Source organism: Athene noctua, chromosome 2 (genome assembly GCF_965140245.1).
Source record: "Athene noctua chromosome 2, bAthNoc1.hap1.1, whole genome shotgun sequence".
Taxonomy (NCBI): domain Eukaryota; kingdom Metazoa; phylum Chordata; class Aves; order Strigiformes; family Strigidae; genus Athene; species Athene noctua.
This window is the reverse complement of record NC_134038.1, coordinates 166,187,973-166,210,703: the sequence shown is the minus strand read 5'-3', so window position 1 is coordinate 166,210,703 and position 22,731 is coordinate 166,187,973. Positions and strand designations below refer to the sequence as shown.

Sequence of the window (22,731 nt, the reverse complement as noted above, 5' to 3'; positions counted from 1 at the left end):
AGGCAGATTTTCTTCCCATTCTTCTCGTCCTGCTTGAAGGATGAGGCTTCCCCAAGACAAAGTGAGAGCAAATGGGATTGGAAGGGCATCAAGGAGACAGCTCAGCCTTTACTATTCCCTAAGAAACGGTGACAGGATTCAACATTCCCAATTCTGCCCGGTGTCTTTCCATGCCTACATTTCCTCTTCCCGTTCACTGGCATTTTTCTTATTGTAGCAGTCGTGGCAGAATGGTGCTGACACCTGAATTCTGTTATATATGGGCAGAGAGGGGGGATTGATGATTGAGGGTAGCAGTGTGTCCTTCTCCTTACAGGGCAACGAGACACTGAGAAACAGGAAGACAAGCTCCTCAAAAGGCTGTAGGCACCTCCTAGACATGGGAGATCTGGGTCTGAGGGTAGGATGAAGAGCAGGGACCAGCCAGCCTTGTGAGGACACCCATGGGAAGGGCTGAGACAGACCTGAACACACGTGAGGTTATTCAGCTTTCTGTAGCTGCAGGGCAGGGTCCTTGGAACCTGGTTGCCCAGAGCAGACACACGATGTGGTCAAGGGTTTAAGGCAAAACCACCGACTTCGACTTCGTATACCTTCTGGGAGGCTGGGGAAAGCAGGTAGAGGGCAGAGCAGCCTGTGCACCAACCTCTCAGTTCTTCCCCAGCTTGTGGCCAGAGTCCTATTTCATCAGGATCCTACCAGCTCTTCCTTCCCCTTCACATCAACTCCTTTTCCCCCCACCCTCTTCTTCATCTGGGTGCCTCTTGGGTCTCCACCTCCTTTCACCCTTGTATCTTCACACCCTCTGGAATCGATTGCTTCGTTCTGGTGCTTACAAGTTCAATCTTTAAAAGAAGTTAAAGGCATCTCAAGAGGTTGATTTCCACCCTCTGAGTGGGGTGAGGGACAGACACATGCATTGCTTCACGTGGCAGGACAGCGGTGCAGAGAGCTCAGCTCAGCACCCACCTGCCTGAGCTCTCACATCTGAATTCCTGCCATCGTTGCAACCTCACTTTGGGTGATATTTGGCAGGGGGAGAAAGAGATGGGTGCTTGTCCATCGTGGTGCACAGCACAGCTCAGGGATAAGAACAGGAGTTCTTGCTAGGCTCATGTCTAGTCCCACAACAGGTGGGTAAATCTGATGCTTATCATCCCCGAGACTTACTCCTTGCTGCTGTTGTACCTCCCCATGCATGTACTGAGCAAAGCATATGCAGCTGGCTGAGGGGAAGAGACACCAGTCCTGCTGCAGCAGCACACAGGAGCTGCAGACCCAGCAGCAGAGGATGCTTCAAATCTGCTTTCTCATGCCTGGACCTGGCCTGTCCATGAGTCCAGTGTGTCCTGCTACAAAACAACCTTCCTCCCCCCATCCTTTTCTGCACTCCGAGCAAGCCACAGCTCTATAGCTTTTGTGATTAGCTGCTGGCAGTGGGTCATGCATCTGCTGCTTTCACTACTGGATCTCTAGCTGGGCCAAGTGGCACTTCAGCTTTATTTATTTTTAAGTCTTTCCAGCATTAACCTGAAAGGAAATAGGTTTTGAACCACATTTTTTTCCCCCTAATGTTGGAAATAATGCCTATTCAATTAAATTAAATCCCTCAGGGCAGAACAAGTACCACATCCTGCTCGCCCCCCTAGCTAGCTCCTCTTTGCAACAAATTGCCCCCAGCAGATTTTTTGTTTTGTTTTGTTTTGTATGGTTTTTATGCCAAGGTACTGATAACATGCAGGCAGGCAGAGGGCAAGAAGTAGAGAGGTAGCAGAAAATTAAGAAAAGGAATTAGATTATTTGGGCTACGGACACATCCAGCATTGCCCAGATTAGAAGAGAATAATAATAACAACCATTTATCTGTATTTACTCTACTCTGTCTCTCCATGTTGTAAGCCATCACTGAAATATGAAGTGCCAGACACTCACAGTCCAAGCACAAGTCCAGAGCAGCTTTTAGGGAGCGAGGGATGTATTTTGACTGAAGTGTCAGGTTCCAGAGTCAAGTGGTAGGGTCACGATCCCCTTCTGAACGCAACAAGGAGTTTTGCCCGACAAGGAGCATGTGCCCTGAGTGACTGCAAAAGACAGCATGCAATTCCAACAAATCACAAGCATACCTGTATTTCTTCTGTGAAACACAGCCAGACTTGGGGCACAGTTAATCACCATCTGAGTTGCAGCCTGACAGATCCTACTTTGCTCTAGGACTGGCAGCAGACCCAGTAACAGAGATCGCACAGGGTACGTTTTGTCCAAGACAGCACATACAGATCCCTGGTCCTTCCATACTTGCCAGGGTTCATCTGGACCTGAGTAAACCAGCCGGGCCCAGTGGCTGGGAGCTGTAGGGCTTGTAGAAGCACTCACTTGCAGAAGTGTAGGAAAACAGAGAAGATAAACTAGATACCTAAACCCCATCACAAAAATAATTGAGAGAATTCATCCTCTCTCATCTAAAGGAAGGCAATTCCATTTATAAAAGCAGGGCTCAGGACCTCAATTCCCATGTTGCCAACTCACTACTGATCAACCTCATGCAATGCCTTGTGTTCCCAACCACCTCCACCCTGCCACCTTTTCTTGCTTCTGAGCAATTCCCCATCACCACGAGCTCCTGACTGACTGACCCAGTTCTGGCTCAGCCTGTGGTGAAGGCTACATCAGCTCCTGCCAAAGGCAGCTGAATCCCTACTCTGTGGCATTATTTAGTTCTGCCACCCTTGTCTGCATGCCTGGCATCAGTACCACTTTGCCTTCAGCTCAATCTGATGCTCTGATATCAGTAGAGGTATGCTCACCTGTGGCAGCTGCAGGTGTGATTTTAGAGTAGCTCTGGGGCCCCCAGAGAACATGGACTTGCTCAGGTGGGTCCAGAAGATGACATGAAGATGACTGGGGGGGTAGACCACCTCCCCTGTGAGGACAGGCTGAGAGAGTTGGGGGGTTCAGCTGGAGAAGAGAAGGCTCCGGGGAGACCTTAGAGCGGCCTCCCAGGGCTGAAAGGGGCTGCAGGAAAGGGGGGAGGGACTCGTCATCAGGGGTGTAGGGATAGGACGAGAGGTAACGGTTTTAAACTGAAAGAGGATAGATTTAGATTAAATGTAAGGAAGGAATTATTTCTTGTGAGCAGGTTGCCCAGAGCAGCTGTGGCTGCCCCCTCCCTGGAAGGGTTCAAAGCCAGGTTGGACGGGGCTTTGGGCAACCTGGGCTAGTGGGAGGTGTCCCTGCCTGGTGCAGTTGGACTAGATGATCTTTATGGTCCCTTTCAACCCAAATCAATTCTAGGATTCTATGATTAGACTTGATTAGATTAATCTCCTAATTCTAACAGCAATCTTGACCCTTACAGAGTTTAGGAGAGGGGTTGCTCCATCAGCAAGGCTGTAATGAAGTTCTAATTTAATTTCCTTCCCGTTCATGCCCTCAGCTCAGTTGCAGTCTCTGTTGCAGAAAAATAACTTGGTTTATGACCTTTTATTGCTTTGTTTGGTGTTTCAGTCAGACCCTTCACCCAGCTCAACTAAGGCACTATTAGAAGAAAACCTTCGAAAAGTTTTGTCATGCTCCTCAAGGTCAACTAATTGTTGGTCTCTGCATCCTCACCCCAGTCATCAGGTTCACTCCTCACAAAAAGAGAGCACTATGATCACCCTTCCAGAGGTGATCACCAAAATCGGCAGGGCTGGTTTGGGATGTGACTTGCATGGCTGGTTCCACCAATGTCTCATTGTGTTGCCACACCCCTAGGACCCACCTCCCTTTTCCCTCCATATCACGAGCACCGATGTTTTATTTTTCACATTTCCCTTCTTTCTCCTGAGTCCCCCTCCTGCCTGCACCCACTTTCTGCTTCACACCAGCGATTACCTGGCCTACTGCTGTCCAAGATGGTGATCACCAGCAGTCCCTTGCCTTGGGTCCGTTGAGTGGCTGTGATGCTCTCAACCCCGACCAAGGAATCTGTTTGCCTTCAGCTATTTTTTGAGCTGCTGCCAGGGAAGTTTCACAAAAAGGATAGTGTTATTTCTGAAAATGAGTCCCATAAACAAGGATGAATATGACCTCCCCGTTGAGATTTGGGGTTTACTTTAGTGGCTGGGAGACCAGCCAATGAAATGGAAATACCAGAAAACATTATCATAATTACCCCATGGCCTCCTCTGGGGGCAAAGGAAAGGGGAAAAAAAAGCTGAACTAAAACTGACTTAACAGCCTCTGGATAGCATTGTCATTTCACCCTTCCCTGCTTGGCCTGCCTCCTGCACTGCATTTCTACTTTTTCTGAACAAGGGGGAAGATAAAAACCATTCCTAGATCTTTTCCCCACAAGGAACTTTTTTTTTTTTTTTTTTTTTTTTCTGGCAAAAAAACAGTGCTGGGAAGCTGAGAGGTGATAAACATTGAGAAAGAGTAGCAGATGGGTTTTGATTGCAAAACTGGGGAGGTCAGGGAGGATCCCCCATCCCTTCCAGCTGCACCTAGTCTGTAACAGCAGGAGTGAAGGGCAAGGTGGTCCTTCTGCACCTACCTGTGTAGTGCCCAGCCTGGCTGCATCCCTGGAGCTTGTATAAATTTGATGCCAGGCAAGCTCAGTGCAGGAATTTATGATGAAGCCAGTTAGGGAGGGCTCATGAAAAGGTATTTTCTGTCAGGTCTTTTAGAGTGATTGACTTCTACAGGGGCATGATGACCTCATACTTACAAATAGTTGGATCTGGGAGATGTACTGTCTGTGACACTATTTCTGTCTTCCCTCAGATGCTTCTCTTGCTCCAAGAGCTCATGCGAGCAAAAACTCTGCTCCTAAACTCTACAGATCTCAGTGCTGCTAACATGACCAATTACTGCAGTCACCAGCTGCCCAAAGTAAAAAACTAGGAAAAAAAAAATCATCATAGGCAAGCTGATTTATTTTAGGTGATGGGTTGAGAATAGAATAAGTTTCAGCAGATCCCTGTATCTAAATACTCAGTGGCTATAAGGGGGACTCTGGGAGAATACCTCAGATTGGTGAATCTCATCCTGGATGCCCCTGGTTAGCCAGCAAGGCAGGCATTATGTTGGCAAGCACATACGATATTTGTTCCTTTGTGTTGGCTGATGAGTGTTTCCAGAAGGAAAGGATGAAAGGTGCTGGGCTGCAAATGAGTGGGCTCATAGCAAAGGTTCTTGGTAAAAGATGAGTGAAATGTTGAGTATGCAAATTTTGGTGAGTTCTCCGCTGCAGTACTGTTGTGGTTTAACCCCACACAGCTGCTCGCTTGCTCCCCTCTGGTGGGATGGGGAAAGAGAAACAGAAGGGTAAAAGTGAGAAAACCCATGGGTAAAGATAAGGACAGTTTAATAAGTAAAGCAAACAAAGCAAAATAAGGAATTAATTCACCTCTTCCCATCAACAGGCAGGTACTCAGCCTTTTCCAGGACAGCTCCATCACACCAAATTGTGACTTGAGAAGACAAATGCCATCACTCTGAGTGCCCCCCCCCTTTCTTCATCCCCCAGCTTCATATGCTGACCACGATGTCATACAGTATGGAATATCCCTTGGGTAAGCTGGGGTCAGTTATCCCAGCTGTGTCCCCTCACAACTTCTTATGCACCCCCAGCCTCCTCACTGGTGGGACAGTGTGAGAAGCCCGAAGTGCTTTGACCCTGTGTAAACACTGCTCAACAATAAAGAAAAACATCTCTATTATCAACACTGTTTGCAGCACAAACCCAAAGCACAGACCCATAGTAAGGACTGTAAAGAAAATTAACTGTATCCCAGCCAAAACCAGCGCAAATGCTCACTTGGATGAAGCGCTTCCAGCACCTCTTACCTACTTTTTCATGGTCCTGAACAGCAGGAGCAGAGAATACAGAGTAAATTGTGTTGATCATCCTGAACTGGGCCATATCCTGAGTGTACGTGTATGTTCCTGGATGCTCAGCAGGCCACAAGGTTTCTGTGGCCTTTGAAAAATAGAGGACCTATAGATATATATGAAAATAGCCTTATTCAGTCAGTCTGTCCTAACAGGCTATCCCTAGGAACTGCCAGTTTAGGATGTTTAGAGAAAGAGACAGCTCTTATAGTTGCCACATTCCAGCTCTTGGTGATCAGCAGTTTCAGACCTTCCCGCATCAGAAACGTGCAGCCAGGCTACAGTGTTTAACAGCTACAGATGGATTTGTCCTTTATTAATTTGTCTAATCCTATTCTGAATCCAGTGATGTGATTTGCTTACATGCGTCGTCCTGCTTCTTTGAGACCTTGTTCTCTTCATCTTGTGCCTCACAGGTCTCAAATTCTGCAAAATGGTGACTAAGTAGCCCCTTTTTATCTGCACCACCCAGTAGCTTACAGACACCTACCATACCAGTACCTCCAGCCCTATCCCTCTCCCAACTCCTGGGATCCAAATTCACTCCAAAGCAGTGGCTGCTTCACTGGAAGGAGCTCCCACCTGTTACACACTCCTGCAGCTCATACCTCAGCTCTTCTGAAAATCTGAAGCCACTCATTTTGCTGCCTAGGGATATTCAGATTCCAAAGAGTTGGCATACAAAACTGCTAATGATTTTAGGAAGGCTATCCCACAGTAGTTTTGGATCAGGTGTTGAGACTGGTTGTCAAAGTTTTGCCAAGCCAGATCCAAATATGTTTAATAACATGAGTGCATCTGTGTTGCAAAGAAAATGTTCCTGTGGATTTTTTTTTAACCTCTGACAGCCAGGATGGAAAGATAAGTAGGGCAGCATTGTCTTAAGATCCGAAGATCCAGAGCAAGAAAATCAGATGCACAGGAAAAAATGATATTGAACAGTTAAAAGTACTCCAGCAGCTGACAGGTCCAAAGCTGCTCTATGGTTTCCAGCTCTGGGTGTCTGCCCTGTCCTACCTATTATCCCTTGAACCCAAGGCTGAGTCATTTCAGGCAGCAGCATACCACTCGATTCTCTGTCCCTGGAGAGCTTTCAGCCTGGCTGACACACTGAAGTGTCTCAGCAAGGGGTTTGACAAGGGATGGAAAGTGGGGATGGGAGGAGACGGCAAGTTCAGACCCACCAGCTATCAGCCCAGTTTCACTTAGATGTTTGACGTGAATTATTCAGCAGCAAAGGAGCAGCATTGCCAGACTGGGTAGTTTTCCTACAGATCTCTTTAGAATAAGTGTCTCCTTCAAGTCACAGGATTTAATGAAAATCTCTGTTCTTATTCATATATAAGTTTACATACACGTTTTGGCCTCCTTGACCAAGCTGAAACACAGAAAGACAGGTCCTAAATGTATCTCTTCGCATTTAAACCAGTTTTGGAGGAGGGGAGAGAATGAGGAGTTGGGGTTTTTTTAAGGGTCTGGCAGGTTTTGGAAATTTAAGATCAGTAACCAGGGCTCAGGAAAGCTGAAAATCTGGGCTGAGTTCAGAGCTCTGCCCCAGCCATTCTACCCAGCTCTGGGCACAGAGCTCAGTGACTTCTCTCCCTTTCTGGGAAGTAATTTTTTTTTTTTTTTTTCTGTGCCTGGTCTGGAGACCATATATCCCTCTGGCTGGGAGCTGTCTTACTCTGAGAGTGATGCCAAAGGAGCTGAGGACTCAGCATGCAAGGGATGAATCATTTGAAACACCTGAGGTCAAATTCTGCTCTGCCACCATAAATCCAGACTAACCCCTCTAGCTTTGGTGGAATCACTCAGGGTTTGTGCAGACATAAATGACAGCAGGATTTGACCCAGAGGGTTTCTGTTTCCAATGAAAGAGTTGAAATGCAGGATGTTGCCTTAAATGTGAACAGGCCAAACATCTGGAAAAAGGATGGCTTTGTTTTGCATTAACATTAACGCAGTTTTGAAACCAACTCCCACTTCTGAAGGATTTTTAGCGTGGATTTTTTCCAAGGACATGAAAAACTAACTTCTGTTTTACTCAGAATTCCCTTATCAGATCTAGCTATCCATCTGCATGTCCATTACCACACCAGCTGCTCAAACATCCACCGTTCCTCTCCATAGGATCACACTGGGAAATTGAATCTGAGTTCTAAACTGGAGTTCATTAACCCCCATTATGTTATTTGTAGTAAGTCTTGCTCAAGAACTGATTGGCCTTCAGGTGATTTATCATACTCGCTTTCCAAAAATTAATTAACTTAAATCGAGTGAAGGAACTTTAATTCTGAATAGCCATGCTTTTAGGGAGGATGATGAAATATAACCCCCCTTCCGTCTGTCCTTTGGAGGGACTGAAACAAGCAACCACCTCCATGGGCGGTTTCTGCAACCTGTCAACAGGTTTTTTTCTCGTCTGCAGAACACTACCAGCTTCACAAGGTTCTGTATTCTTTCCTCTGCCTGCCTGTATGATGCATTAAGGTTTTTAGGGTCTGCTCCATCCATCAGGATGTGGCGCGCTACCCTTGGTTTTGCATTACAGATTTACAGTGGCCAGTCTCACCAGCATAGTCAGTATAAGTTTAAAAAAAGAAAAAAAGAAAAAAAATATGTTGCTTTGTATAAAACAGTACAGCAGCCCTTCTTGTTTACATTACGTTTTCACAAATGAGTGAGTGCCAAGTTCTGTACAAATTCAGAGAGAGGCAGCATCTGCTTTCATTGCATTTATAGTCCGATTAATCAAGACAGACAAATATTAGGGAATCAGAGGGAATGAGAAAAGCAGTGATTTATCCCAATTTACTGCATCATTTAATTTTTAGGCTAGGGCTGTGGATGTTGATCCATAATTCGAGAGCCTTATAAGGCGTTACACGTGGCTCTTCTGTGCTTTAAACCAGCTTCTGGGTGATCTTGTGGAGGAGGATCCCTCCCAGTCCTGACCTCCTAGAGACTCTTCTGCCATGACTGGCAGAGTATCAAGGATCGACCCAGACTTCAAAGCTTTCACACAGGTGGTCAGATCCTGCAGGTCAGAGCCTGCAAGGGAGGTTTGTCAGTAGATGGACATAGTCCACAACTTTCCTTACCCCCTTCTATGCTACAAATCACAAAGCAGCTACTGGGTACAATCTGCATCACCCATTCAAATCTAGGGCAGAAAATGTATGTAGGAGAAGGTTAACTATACTGTTCTTCTAGGGGGAAAAAGCAATAAAGAACAAAGACAGTATCATCCCAGTGTAGCTGGGACTGACCTGAAAGTTCTTTGTACTCTCAGACTTTATCTGCCAGTGGGACTGGTCCTAGATGTCTGAGCAGGACACACAAGCTAAATACCCAAGAGGCACAGCAGAAAATTAAAGCAGCTGCATTGCATTAGACCAAAGCTCTGTAGACTATAACAACCAAATCATTCGTGAAACAAGCCTTCCCCACAGTTGTGCTCTCAGCTCCCTGAGGCCAGCCCATGCCTGACAGGAGCATGCCACCTTCATGAAGCAAGACTTTTTTTACGACCAGCAAGTACCTTTGAGGGTTGAGTATCACCATGTATCAGCAAGCAGCAAACAGGAGGGTAAAACAGGCTCTGGGTAAAGCACCCTCCCTGTCCCCCTCTTCTTGTCTCTTGACCTCTAGGGACCTTACAGGAGGAGAAATCTAATCAGCCCAGGATGATGCTGACAGACTCTTTTCCCTTGGTACAATATTATTTACTAAGAATTTTAACGCTCGGGTCCATCCCTGCAAGCCAGGGCGCACCACACCACAAATTTCTACCTTACGCGGTGTGTGCACGTGTATCTTTTGAACAACCGCAGCATGCGCCTCCTTTGCCATGTATGCAGATGATTCCACATGGCACCTTGTAAGAGGTGGGACACGTAATCTTTGAGCAAACTGAGATACGCATGCAAGACTAATGGAGGAAACCGCTGATGCAAAGGGGATTTTGCATTCAGATCACCTGCATTATCTGGGAAGTTTGTGTCCTGCTGCTCTTCATATGCTGAAGTTTAACCTTGTTTCTCCCCGTTGCTGCAGGTGGATGCTGATGATGTCATCACCAAAGAGGAGCAGATCTTCCTACTGCTAAAAGCCAAGGCTAAGTGCGAACGACACCTGAAAGCCAAGGTGCCCAAGGTGCATGGTGAGTGTTCTCACAGCAACCCAGCCTGCATGGCTGGGGCTGGGTCCCTCTGCTCAACTCCAGCCCTTCCCCTCAGCCCCATACACAGAACGTGTGAGGGAGGCAGCTGAAGGAGGCCCAACATACTGGGTTTTCCGGTTAAGCTGTGGGGAAGATCTTTCAGCACAAGGTGTTGGAAAGCAAAGTTGTCACAGCTTCTTTCTCTCCTGCTCCAGAACTCCAGATGCCAAGGGGTCAAGGGGTGTGCAAGAGTCATGGTCATGGGCTTACAGCCATTATCACTAAAATGTCCAGGCAATGCACAGGAGATATTAATAATATCAGGCAAAGCATCAGTTCTCCTAAGATCCTTTGCAACAAGACACCAGGGTATAGGAAACAAAACACGCTTCCACCTTCTCTCTTTCCCTCTGACATTCTCTCTATTCTATTCAAATGGGCCCAAGCTCAGCTAAGCATGTTTCTAAAACTTCCTTTCTATTTCAGGCTGCAAAATCACTACCAGACGTAGGGCTGGAAGAAGAAGGAAAGAAGCAAGCTCTCTTATGTGGGCAGCAAAGTAATCATCCCCCATTGGTTTCTTTCATCATTTTCACATGTGTTAATTACTGGTGCTGGGGCTGCATGCTGAGGCAGCCTGCACCCATCCAGCTAGTCCTGGGTGGGCATCCTGTCCCATGTCCCTCTATTGCCTGAGAAGGGGACAAGACAGAATGCCTCCCACCTTCTCCACTGCATCTCAGAGATCTCTTTTCCCACAGCCGTTGCTGTGGGAGTACCTGGAGACATCACCAGCACAGGGAAAGGTCCCCGAATCCAGCTGTGATTTTAGAGCAGGGTTGCTCACCTGGTGTTCTTCTCCTTTTGGAAATGACAGCAAGGAGCTGTAAAAGCCCAGCTTTCATTTTGTTTAGGCCTCTGGCTTTACATCAGCCAAAACCTCAAGCCACATCCTCTGTTGCTTCTTTTTCCTGTTCACCCAATGTCCAATTAACACTTCATTAAAAAACATGTGTGCAAAGTCATTTCCTTCTGTTGTACTAGAGACCACCTGCCTACCTTGGAATCTGGTGATATCATAAGCTGATCTTGCTCTCACATCCTATTTTCTAACTCCGTGAGACTGTCAGCATTTAGTATTGATCTCCCTCCTTAATTGTCAGCAACAGTGTTGGTAGGGCTGGGGAGATGCAGATAACTGACAAGCAGACTTCAGGCTCCATCCTCTAAAGCAAATCTCTGTCCAATCCCAAATAGTAGGGCAAGAGGAGGAATCATCACGATGTCAATACTCAACAGCAGTATATTCCAGGCTTTAAAGACTCAAGGCAATAATTAGCAATAGGTAGTTCGATCAAATTAATCTGCAAGAGGTTCACTAATCCAAAGTCAGAGTGAATTCTGATTTAGCCTTCCCCGAGAAACATTTTCTTAAGATGTTGTGGAGGAACCTCCAGTGGCGGTGCCTCCATAACACCCTAGAAATGCGCTCTAGCCCTTCACAAACAAGGCAGGGAGTTGCCAGACCATCTCTGAGATGGTCTAGTGAGTCCATGACTGCAGACAGAGGTTTTTGCAATTTGTAAAAGATTTTTCTGCTTCGCAGAAGAGCTGCCATCAACAGACTTTAGACTACAGATGCCCATGGACACATGAAATGATAACGTTATGTGGTATTTGTGAACAGACTAACATTTTGCAGTGTGTCTGCTCCTTCATGCTGCAGGAGGCAAAGGAGATGGGTAGTTTTAGATCCTCTTATGGAGCGAGGAGTGACAGAACAAAAGGCTGTCATCTTCACTGTTAGCTTTAATGCAATTAATTGCTTAGCTAAGCCTCAGAAACTTAGTTTTTGCACAAAAGCTTCAGAGCCTAGGGTAAAAGTGATTAGGTCCAGTTCTTTTCTCCTTTGATGATATGGGAGCTGGCACCTGGTTTCTATTTCTGCTAATCACCCAAAGACATATGGGTCTGTGCCCTTTTCAGCCAGATGGAGCCCCTCATCCCATTGCCTCTTCCCTCACTGCTGACCCAAAAGTAAGTCTGGAAAGGACAATATGGTCTTTGCAATTAAGATACACCAGCCCCCCTCACTTGTAGAGAATATTTATGGGGGCGAAGTGATTGTGGCTTGGAGCAATATCAATCCTGGGTGACCATCCCAAGCCTTCAGGCAGTCTCCTGTGATAGCACTCAGAGTATTTCTGAGGAGAACCCACTTGGGTGGCAGGAGGACTCTGCTAACTGCCGTGAAGGACTTGGGTTGTGTAACCACTCCGCCAGCCCCACTATCTGTCCTGTCTTTGGATTTTAGGTGGTGTAGGACAGACTTATCCCTCATGATGCATTTGTATTTTGGCTCTATAGTCCTAGCCTTTCCTGTAAGGAAAACAAGTGACTCTGCAGGCAGGCAGAGAGCTGTGCCCAGGTCTGTTTGACCCTCTGATAATAATGGCAACCCATGGTATTGATGTGCCACTATATCTATACCAATTCTACCTGCTGGCAATGTGGACTAATGGTCCCCATGCCAGATGCACAGAGGACCTCGTCTTTTTACAAGATCTCCCCTGTGGCAGCCAGCCATGCTCCTTCCTGTATTGACAGTTCCAAGTGCCTTCTGAGTCCTGGAGACTCAACCCCTGCCCCTGGATTTTATTTTTCTTTCAGCAGTGTGATGAATATGTCCCACTCCAAAGGCTGCTTCTGTCAGTGTAGAACAGACTTATATTGGAGGTGGGGCAAGCCCTGCTGAGAAGTGTATTTGCAGATCACAGGGAGCAGTGCACTCCTTGGCTTGAAAGGATTTATTGGCCTGGCTGGTATTCAACGGGCAAAAGTCATAGTCTAGCCCCTTTAAAATATGAAAAAAAACCACAAAAAACCAAACAAACAAAAAACCACCAAAAAAGCAAAAACCAAACCAAGAAGAAAACAAAACAAAAAACACCCAGCAACAATGAAAGTGACCAAAAAAAGACACAAATCGGCCCAGTCTCAAGGTACACAATGCAAGAAGCAACACACGCTCCTGGTTCAATTTTCCTCTGTTACATTTAGTTTCTGGAAGTCTTCTAAATGGGAGAAACTGTCCCCGTGTAGTTGGTAAATGGCCATAAGAGTCATGCATGAGAGCCTGGAAAGTTTGCACAATCTGCCAGCTCTGTCCGTAATAACGTAGAGCTACTCCATGGCATCCTGGAGGACTTCAAGGTCAAACAATCTGCCTTGCAAAAGGGGGTAAGGGAGTAGGGTTTCACCTGATGTGACAGTGGCACAGTGAACTTCAGGTGCAGATGTCACCCATAAAGCAAAAGTCATGGTTATTGGGGCCATTATGAATTTGAGCCAAGGTTGTCACGGTGCTGGCGATTGTCATGTGCAGCAGAGGCGGATTAATGATGCCCTTGAACATCTGAACTCCTTCTAGAGTTGATGAACAGAGAAGAGCACCCTTGGCGGGGGGGGCCTCTGCCTCCCACCTGTCTCCAGCTGTTGACCACAGATTAAACCTAGGATTGCTGATTTAGATGGACTGCTTCATGCTTATTCTGCAGTGTGATATGCTTACTGATGACGATGGTGTGATCCCTAGAAGGGTAGCCTAGCACTAAGATGGCTTACCTGAACATGTGGTGGGATGTCCATCTTCAGAGGTTTTTGAGAGTTGGCTAGACCAAGCCATGACTGACCTGACCTCATGCTGGTTTTGAAGGCTGACGGTTGGACAGGAGATGTTCAGAGGTCCCTTCCAACAAACATTTCTATGAGTAGTCCTGCCCAGGGAATTTAGGATCACAAGCCAACAGCATTAAGGCTCCTTGGAGGGATTGTTTCCTCCCTGTGGAATTCAAGGCTCAGTTATCAAAGATTGGTGAGGGCTTAACTACAGTGCAGCAGGTAGAGAGCTGGGCAAGGAGAGGAGGTTTGGGTAGTTCTTTTACACTGGAAAAGAAAAGGAGCTTTGCACGTTGTCTCTGTCTTTTTCTTTGTGTGTGTGTGTGTGTGTGTTGTTTCCAGTTATCTTGCATGTTCAAATCTGTGCTTGGTGTGTCATTTCAAAGAAGGAAAAAAGGACAAGCTGACAATGAGGCAGCAGTTTTGGGGACATCATAAGGAAAGCACATCATACAGTCACCAAAGGAAGAGTCTCCTTCAACTTTTCTTACATAGCTGTTTGTGGTGAAGGAAAAGATTCACATTCAGCTCTGCTTGAAGGAGCCTAAATCTGTTGCTACGTCCCCGAAATAATGCTTTACTGCCTAGCGTGTCAAAGGTGAAAAAGGAGTTTGAAATCTCTTCCATTAGTTCTGCTTCACTGTGTCTGAAAGCACCAAAAAGCATTGGTGTAAGAGCAGGGTCTCAGCTGCCCAACGTCACCATCTGCTTGTAGAGCCAGTATCCTTCTGGGACCGTTGTAGACACCTTCAGCATGGAGCAACTCTAACGGTGGGACAACCCCGCAGACAGCCCAGTGGTGTAGGATGTTTGGGAAAGGAGAAACTTCCTGCCCAAGTCAGTAAGGAGTGGCTTTGTACTTGAGAGTCCCATCTCTCCCGGGAAACTCTTAACCACAGAGGTCATAGGAAAAGAGGCCTTTGACCTCATGGCTGGTTTATTGCCGTTTTGCACTGGATACTCATGCAAGCTCTGCAACAAACAGATCTCTGTGCTGCTTGAAGTCTGGCTTTCACATCTCTGCGCCGGGGTTTTGTCCTGTACCCCTCAATATTCAGTGTTGCAGCTTGTGGATGAAGTCAGGCTTTGAGAGATGCATCCATTGCCATGGGCACACAGGGATTCTTCCCTCTCGTGGCTCTACAAGCCATAAGAAATAGAGGTGTTCACTTCTGCAGACGGCCTTTGCTTCTCCAAGGAGCCTTCTGGGGACCTCTTCCTGCCAACCCGCTCTCATCAACTCTTCAAGTTCATACCTGGATTTGAACCAGACCGAATGAATCACTATTTTTCTGCCGGCTCAGAGGCAGCCAGATGGAAGGTGTGAAATGGCACCAGTAATGTTTCTTCTGTCAGAGAAGGAGAAGATGGAGCCCCGTGGACTCCTAACCACATGTCATGTCTTGAACTGGTCCTGCAGGGCATCCCTATGGCAAAAGGGAGGAGTGTCCTCAGAATAGCGTATATCCTTGATAAGACAGCTTGACCAATAAGGGCTGAGCACAACTCAGTTACGGTGATAGAGGTGCTAAGGACCTGAGGGTGTACGCATAGGCCGGTTTTCTTGTCACCAAAGAAGCATGATTTCATTTGCTATTTCAGACCCCCTTAGTACGGGCAAGGCCAATGGCGCAACAGATTGACCTGAGAAAGCTTTTTTGGAGGATGTTTGTTTTTCAGCTAGATCAGCTTCCTGGCCTGGTTCATCATGCAGCCACATAAACAAGAGAACCATGACAGGGTTAAGGAGCATTGCCAGGAAAGAAAGGTGTTGGCGTAAGAGTACCGCATTGAGCATTACCTGCTGAACATCTGAGGCTTTGAAAACCCAAGCTAACTTGTCCCTCATCGCCTTCTCTCCTTGCTCCCATGCAGCCCCACTTCACAACAAGGGGGTGTATGCGTCCACTCAGTGCTGTCAGTTCCTGTCCTGTGATCACCCTTGACCCATGCTTATACCTGCTCATCAGAAGTTGCCAAATACCACCTGGCAGAGGGATGCTTGGATCCTGCCTCTGCCTGGCTATGATCGCAGACCAATGTTGTGATTTACTCCGCTCCATGATAGTCAATGATCTGTGTTTTCAGAAGCAGTGAGGGAATTTGGGACACCTTGGGGTTTTTATTTATTTTTCAGATAGAAAGAAATATCATGTAAGCTGACATGAAAGTTTGGGAGGGCTGCTGTCCTCATTCCTGGGAGCTGACGCGTAGGGATATTCAACGCCTCACCTCCAATCTCAAAGGAGAGTCTGTGACAGAGCCAAGATTTGGATTCTCATCTCCTTAGTCTTCAGCCAGGGCACAAGCCACAAACCACATTTCCTTTTGTCCTGGAATTCAAGGTGAGGCTATGAAGATTCAAATCCAGGTGGACAGAAACTGATGAAAATCTTTGGACAAATACCACTTGACTGGAACTCAAGACTCTCATCATCACTCTCACTTTAAAACCTCCAGTTTTGTTTTGAAATAAGGAAAACACATTTGAAATTTCCTGCAGTGCAATGGGTACCTGGGGTCTTCTTCTCTTTTGCCTGTCTCATCACTGAGTGCATTTCATAGGCCAGTTATTTTACTGGTATAAACTAGCAGATTTCCCATTCAGTTTAGTGAGGGCACTGATTTCTCTCGGATTCATTGATTTCTCCTACAGTTCAGCACTGCAACTTACTTTTTTTCTCCTTTAGTATTTGTTCAACCAACATTTTAAAAAGGGGGAAAAAAATTCTGAATTTCAGAGATATCCATGGATCTTAAGAGATGAGAGGTAACTGGGATCATGACCAAACCTTGATTTTGGGTTGATATCTGCTGTTCCCTCTCACTTTGCAGCTACCCACTCCTAATGTGCAGGCTAGAAATGTACTAGCACAAGTGAAAAAACACTGTGAGAGGGACCTGTGAGTCCAGTGCCACTGCTTGCCGCCAAGAAGTGAAATGAGACTTTTGAGGAGCAGGTTTCTGTGCATCACTCTCCCAGCACAGACATGGATTTGACATAGAGACATGCATCAGAACTGACTATTTGAGCAGAAAATGTGATCCTGCCTGTGCGTAGACTTCATGAGCTCTTCTCCAAGAAGCAGCCAGCCCAGAAGAAATATGTATCATCTCCAGTCATGCTCCACCATCCTCTGGAAGCAGGAAAACTTTGGTCTCCTATCTGTTCCACTTAGTATCGTCCTTTTCCCTTTGCTGGTTTTTACTGTCTCAATTTTATTAAATTCACAGTTTTCTTTTCTTCAGCCTGCACAATTATTAGCAAATGCTCTGTGCCTCACCATGCAGTTCCAAAAGGCAGCAGTTTGCGGAGCAGCTCCTATCAAAGTGGCTGGTTGAGTGATTACATTGTTCTCCCATCCAGCCTGCACCCTCACAAGCCTGGCCAACGCTGGCTTCATCTTTGTGCCAAAGGATTGATTTAATGTAGCTTCAGCTACTAAAAATGGCCATAAAATCCAGTATAGTAGGCCTAAAACTTGAAAAGCATGTTGTGAAAAGAGGGAAGAGCTCATGGGAGTATGAAGAGTAGTGGTGTCCACCCATCTTGTAGAGACCAGAAAAAGATGCTCATTAGAAGGAGTCTTTGGACTGGGATATTCACTGTCTTTCTTGGTTTTAACTTTTATCTGATTCCTGGCCTATGCCCTGAAAGATCAGGCAATTAGCTGTCAAGTGGAGTAATCAAATATGTTAGCTGCTACCACAGGTTCAACAATATCCTGTTCAGCTGAAATAAACCAGATGCAATTTAATTAGATATGTGTCTAAACTGCATTTCAGGAGTTGAATTAGGGACTAACGAGCATCAGGGTGAACAACAGACATGCCAAGCATTTCTGGAGAGTGGAAATAGGGGGCTGCTACATATATGATTGCTGGCAGGGTTGGTAGTTCAAAGGAAAGTCCTAGCAAACAAAAAGAAAAAAAAAAAAAAGATAAAATTCTAAACTTCCTTCAGCAATAACGAGCCACTGTTTTTATTTAAAATTTCCTTTTCTCCTTGAAAAAACTTTTAGTTTTATGCTAGCTAGTGGAGTGTGAACCTCCTCCTGTCCTCCTAGGACAGATCACGTAGACGGTGTCATCTGTCCCCTGGCCACCTCCCAGGAGTATCTCTGAGCCTGAGGACCTGCCATGGACTCTAATCCATGGAGTGACATGGGTACAGCCCCACAGGGACCTGTGCCATGGGCGGTTAGGGCTGAGCCAGTCCAGTGTGCTTCCACACAGCCCTGTCTCAGGATATGTGCACCATCTGCCACTTTTGGCTGAGGCACTGAGGAACAGAGACCCAAAATGTTAAAAAACAAAAATCCTAAAAACCTGTCCCCACAAGCATTTGGCTTCCTTTCTTCTTTTCTCTCTCTCTTTTTTTTTTTTTTTCCCTGCCCTTTTTTTCTTTAAATTTAGTCTCTAGATGAAAGCCTTTCAAAAAGAACAGGAAACCCTAAAATTTCTCTTCTACATACACAAATATTACATTTCAGCCATGGTGGGCAGCCTGATGCCACCCCAAAGTTAAACCTGGAAGGGGATGAAATGAAATTCCCAGCCATAAACCATCAGACCTGATTTTTATTTTTTTTTTTTTTTCACCCATGAATTAAAAGCCTGTCTTTCCCTGGTTTGGAAAAGGAGATGGGACATTTTGTGGAGGAAGAGAGATTTTTACACAAACCTGTTATTAGCAAAGACTATCAGCAATCCTTTCTCAGAGTTCTAGGTGTTGCAGCTTGCCTCAGAATGTCTTGTTTTTTTAATAAATAAACCTATTTGCTAGGGAAAGGGGTTATTTTTAGTTGGGAAGCCATGTGTATTTACCTAAGGTGTGTGGGTTGCACATTTGAGTTTATGGCTTCATTGTCCCTAAAGGACCTATACCCAAGCCCAGACTCTCTCTGGGCTTGCAGAAGCCCAGGATCTACTCCTGATTTTCTCTTCAGAAGTTCAAGCACCACCCTCCGATCACCCAGCTTGCCAAGGTCTCCTCAGAAGTTATAAGTAACCTCAGATGTTAAGGGAGACAAAGGCATCCAGGGCACTCAGGATTTGTCCTGAATACCCCGACCTCTATAAACTGTATCTTCTCCTGCTCTTTCTAGCTTCTCCCGCCTTCTGTTCTCAGTCTTTGTGGCTCAGTGATGCAAAGCCAGAATATTGGCCCAAACTGCCCTGCAAACAACTAAACTATCCCTTGATAGCCTGCTCCCAGCACAGCTTTGGCCTGGGACATCTGTCACTGCCCCAGGGGACATCATCTAGGGGCCAGAATGGACCAGGAGACTTTTGAAGATGGCAGCACAGACAAGACTGTTTTTCTGGGGTGTGGATGAAGGGAAGTTCAGATTCTTGGATATGAGCCATGCTGGACTTGAAGGGCCTGAACATGGGCTATGGTCTGTTGTATTGACTAGTATAGATGTAATCAGTGAGTCTTGATCAAGCCTGGGTTTTCTCGTTGCATCTCTGGTTCTGGAATGGGTCAAAAGAGCCCTGAAACCTTACAGGGAGATGTCATCTCCCACTCAACCCATCTACCACAGCTACCGTTCAGGTCAGCAGACGGTGATGACTAGGAAGGGCTTGCAGCTCTTCACAGATGGCGACTTGCCAGTTGTGCCTGAATTAGAGTTAGCAAGAGATAGGAAATACCAACAGTTGGCCTCTACCTGCAAAGGTTTATGGGCCAAAGGCTTCCAATTCCATTGAGAAATGTCTGCTGAGCAGCTATATAGGTCTTGTAATGCACAGGAGGAGTAGGTCTCAGGAGTAACGACAGGCATAAATGGTCCATGTGTGGAGAAAGGGTGAAAAACAGTACATAGAATGGCTAAAACTGCAATACTAATTATCAACTTTATTTCTATGCTTATTTTATTGATCGATATGTCCAACACTATCCCCTCTCAAAGGGAGATCTGGTGTGTTTTGGAAGGACTAGACATACTGGAATGAGGAAGGAAGGATGCCTGGGCTAGGCCAGGCCAGTAGTGGCAGGTTGGGTGTTATAACATAGGACCTTGAAGATTATATTTCTTCTTTTGGGTTGTGTGGACAGTGAGTGGACAGGCAGCATGTGACATGCACTACTGATGTCAGGGTAGGCAGCTCTCTGGAGCTGTGCCATGCTAGGAATTGTCTGGTAGCACTCATAACCTTGTGACTTTCCCGCTCTGCCTTGGGGTGAGTGAAGACACATTGTAACTTGGAACAGTCCCTGGCCTGTATGTCCTTCCCCTCTGAAGTCCAGTTCCTCTAGGGCTGACCATGCAAGGGGTGTTTTGCCCACTAAACACTGGTGTGCAGACCAGCATGGGTTTCTGAGTAGTAACAGGCAGAACCTACGTTCATCCAGTCCCTCTCCTCACCCTCCCCTCATGCTGACCAGCACACAATCCCCATATATGCAGAGAGAGACCTGGGAGCACTGTGTCCCCAAGGAAATGCATGCAGAGCACCTTTCCTCAGAACAGATACATGCTCCCCCTGCATAGCACAGCAGAGGTCAACAACAATACACACCCCTTCCTACAGACATACCCACCTATAGATCTATGAATATACATACACAGGCATTCACACATGCATGCTCTGATGGCCAGGTTTGAAATCCATCTGCCACACCAAACTTCCCCATCCAGAGGCACCGGCCCTCCAAGCCTCCCTTTCTCCCCCTCCTGTCCCAAAACGCTGGGTCATTTTTTTGGTTGCTCCTCCCTGCCTGTTTCCAATCCACCAAATGTCCTTCCCGTAATAGAGCGACCACAATTGCACACCATATTCCAAATGTGGTCTCCCTGGTGCCTTGCATGGTGCCAGAATAAGTCTGGCTGATTTATATTCCATACCCCTAGATAAACACCTTGAGACCATGTTTGCGTTTATCCAGCTGCCAAGCAGCCTCACAGATGGTTTTAATGTGTTCTCCACATGCATGTACCACTTGCACAGAAATTGCAATTGAGACTGGGGGAAGGCAAGGAGGGAGGAGACAGGGGAAAAGTAGCAAGCAGGATAAAATAGCTCTCACTGCACCCTGGGGATACAGTCTGAGCAGTGAGCATGGTCCACATGCCTCTCCTCTCCTCTCTCTTCCACCAAAGGCTGGGATTTCTGACTAGGGTCAGGTGGGCAAGCAGAAAATAAAGATCGAAATGAGAGATGGTGCAGCCCTTTCACAAAGCACTCTGAGACTGGCCTTTCTGCCTTCAAAAGGCCGTTCCTGCAGCAATGACATCAACCAGAGTATTTGCTTGCTCCATCATGAATACCATATTGGCATGTGATAACGACTACAATTTCCATGCCCTGAGATTTCAGCCCTCGAGTGCTAAGGATAGCTTCAAGGCACATCTGTTCTAAAACTACGGTAATCAGTGCTACTATAACTACTCTGTAGTACGGAATGGCTGTAAGGGAGTATTCATGACAGTCTGAGCGACGGTGAGATGAATGGATGCACTATAATAGTAACCTTCAGACGCCTCAGTCACTGAGACACATGCCCTGCCTGGAGGATTTTAACGGTCTAGCCCTAGAAGATGGGCAAAGATGGTCTGTGATAAAATGGCATGCAGATGCAGAGAAGTAAATCAGATTTTCTGACGTATTTGGCAGGTATATACCTGCCCTGTTGTGGCTGATAGTAGAGGAACATGTCAATCTGTGCATTTCTGTGAGGTGCTGGTATGCTGGTAACTTCTAGTTATGTGGTGAACTGACACATTTTCACATGCCTCATCTTCCCAAAGTGCTTATTTTGTGGCGGTGGTATGTTGTCTGCAGAGCTGGACTAGGAGGAGCTGTCTGCTAGTGACCTGAGACCCTGCCCCAGCACAGCCCTGGGAAGGCAGTGGGTGAAAGTAGCACTTAGTACAATCTGACTCAACATATGTCCCTCAGGCTGAAGTCACTTATTTCGGTGAGGGCTTTGTTGCCTGAACCCATGGGGCTGCCTTCAGCTGAAGCTGAGGACATGAGCAAGCTGGATTGATGGGCTGAGATATAAAAACAAGCATTATAGAAATGCATCAGGAAACCAGAAGAGGTGACCCTAACTCATTCAGGGATGTAATGGTGGAAAGAGAGATGGAGCTCTTCTGTGGCTTAGCTTGTCTTGAGAAAGTGATGAGATTTGGTGTCTTAAGAGAAAGAGGTGAGAGCAGAAGCACATACAAGAGCTGTGTTGGAGTCAAGGAAGGAAGGAAGGAAGGGAGGAAGGAAGGAAGGAAGGGAGTAATCATCTGGACTATTTTGGAATTTCTCTTGCCCTTGGAAGTCCAAGAATTTCTCTTGTCCAGTGTAAGATGGTTTCCAAGATCTGGAGTGGAGGTAGGTAGCCAGCTGGAAAACTGAGGTGTCTTTGGGAAGCACAAGTGACTCTGATGACCGTGAGACAGCAGCATAAAGGATACTGAAGTAGGATAACAATGCACTGACATGTCCTATTGCAAGGACAGCAGCGGAGCTCAAGGGAGCTACACGCAGAGGAAGCTGTGAGCGACGTGCTGTTGTCCTTTTAGTTCAGTTAATGCCACAGCCTCCATTTGCTCTAATGATACCATCTTCAAATCACTCAGGGACATGAAACTTACTGACCTCATCCCCAACATGACTCATCTGAAGGATAGAAGCTATCTCTTAATTTCCAGTATAAGCTTTCTTCACTGCCACTTTGCATCTCTTAATTTTTGCATCATTTTCCACTTCTGTAGCTCATCTCCATACATACTGCTTACCAGCAGGATAAGAAAAACCTTCTTTCTCATTCCCTCTTGCTGGATTAAGCAGACCAAGCCTTTTATTCTCCATTCTTATGTGGCCCACCAACAAAATCTTCCCACCCTACCAGTCCTTCCCTATTGCTGGAAAATTTTTTCTTTACATTCCTTGACAACAAAGGAATTTAGGAGCTTTTCCCCAGAGAGGCTGTTTTGTTTAACCAGTAGCAAGCACATCTCAGGACCTGTGAAGCCTCTTCTAGTAAACTACACGGGCTGAAGAAGCAAAAT

General features: G+C 46.3%; 1 protein-coding gene across 2 annotated transcripts in view; it reads left to right on the top strand.

Annotated features, from left to right (window-relative positions):
• The window catches only part of PTH1R (parathyroid hormone 1 receptor), a 125,984-nt gene that overhangs the window by 58,574 nt on the left and 44,679 nt on the right, over positions 1-22,731 (top strand). For both annotated transcript variants that reach the window (XM_074898208.1, XM_074898207.1), the window contains one exon: positions 9,931-10,036. In XM_074898208.1, the coding sequence (XP_074754309.1) occupies positions 9,931-10,036 (106 nt within the window). The remainder of the gene's footprint in view (positions 1-9,930; positions 10,037-22,731) is intronic.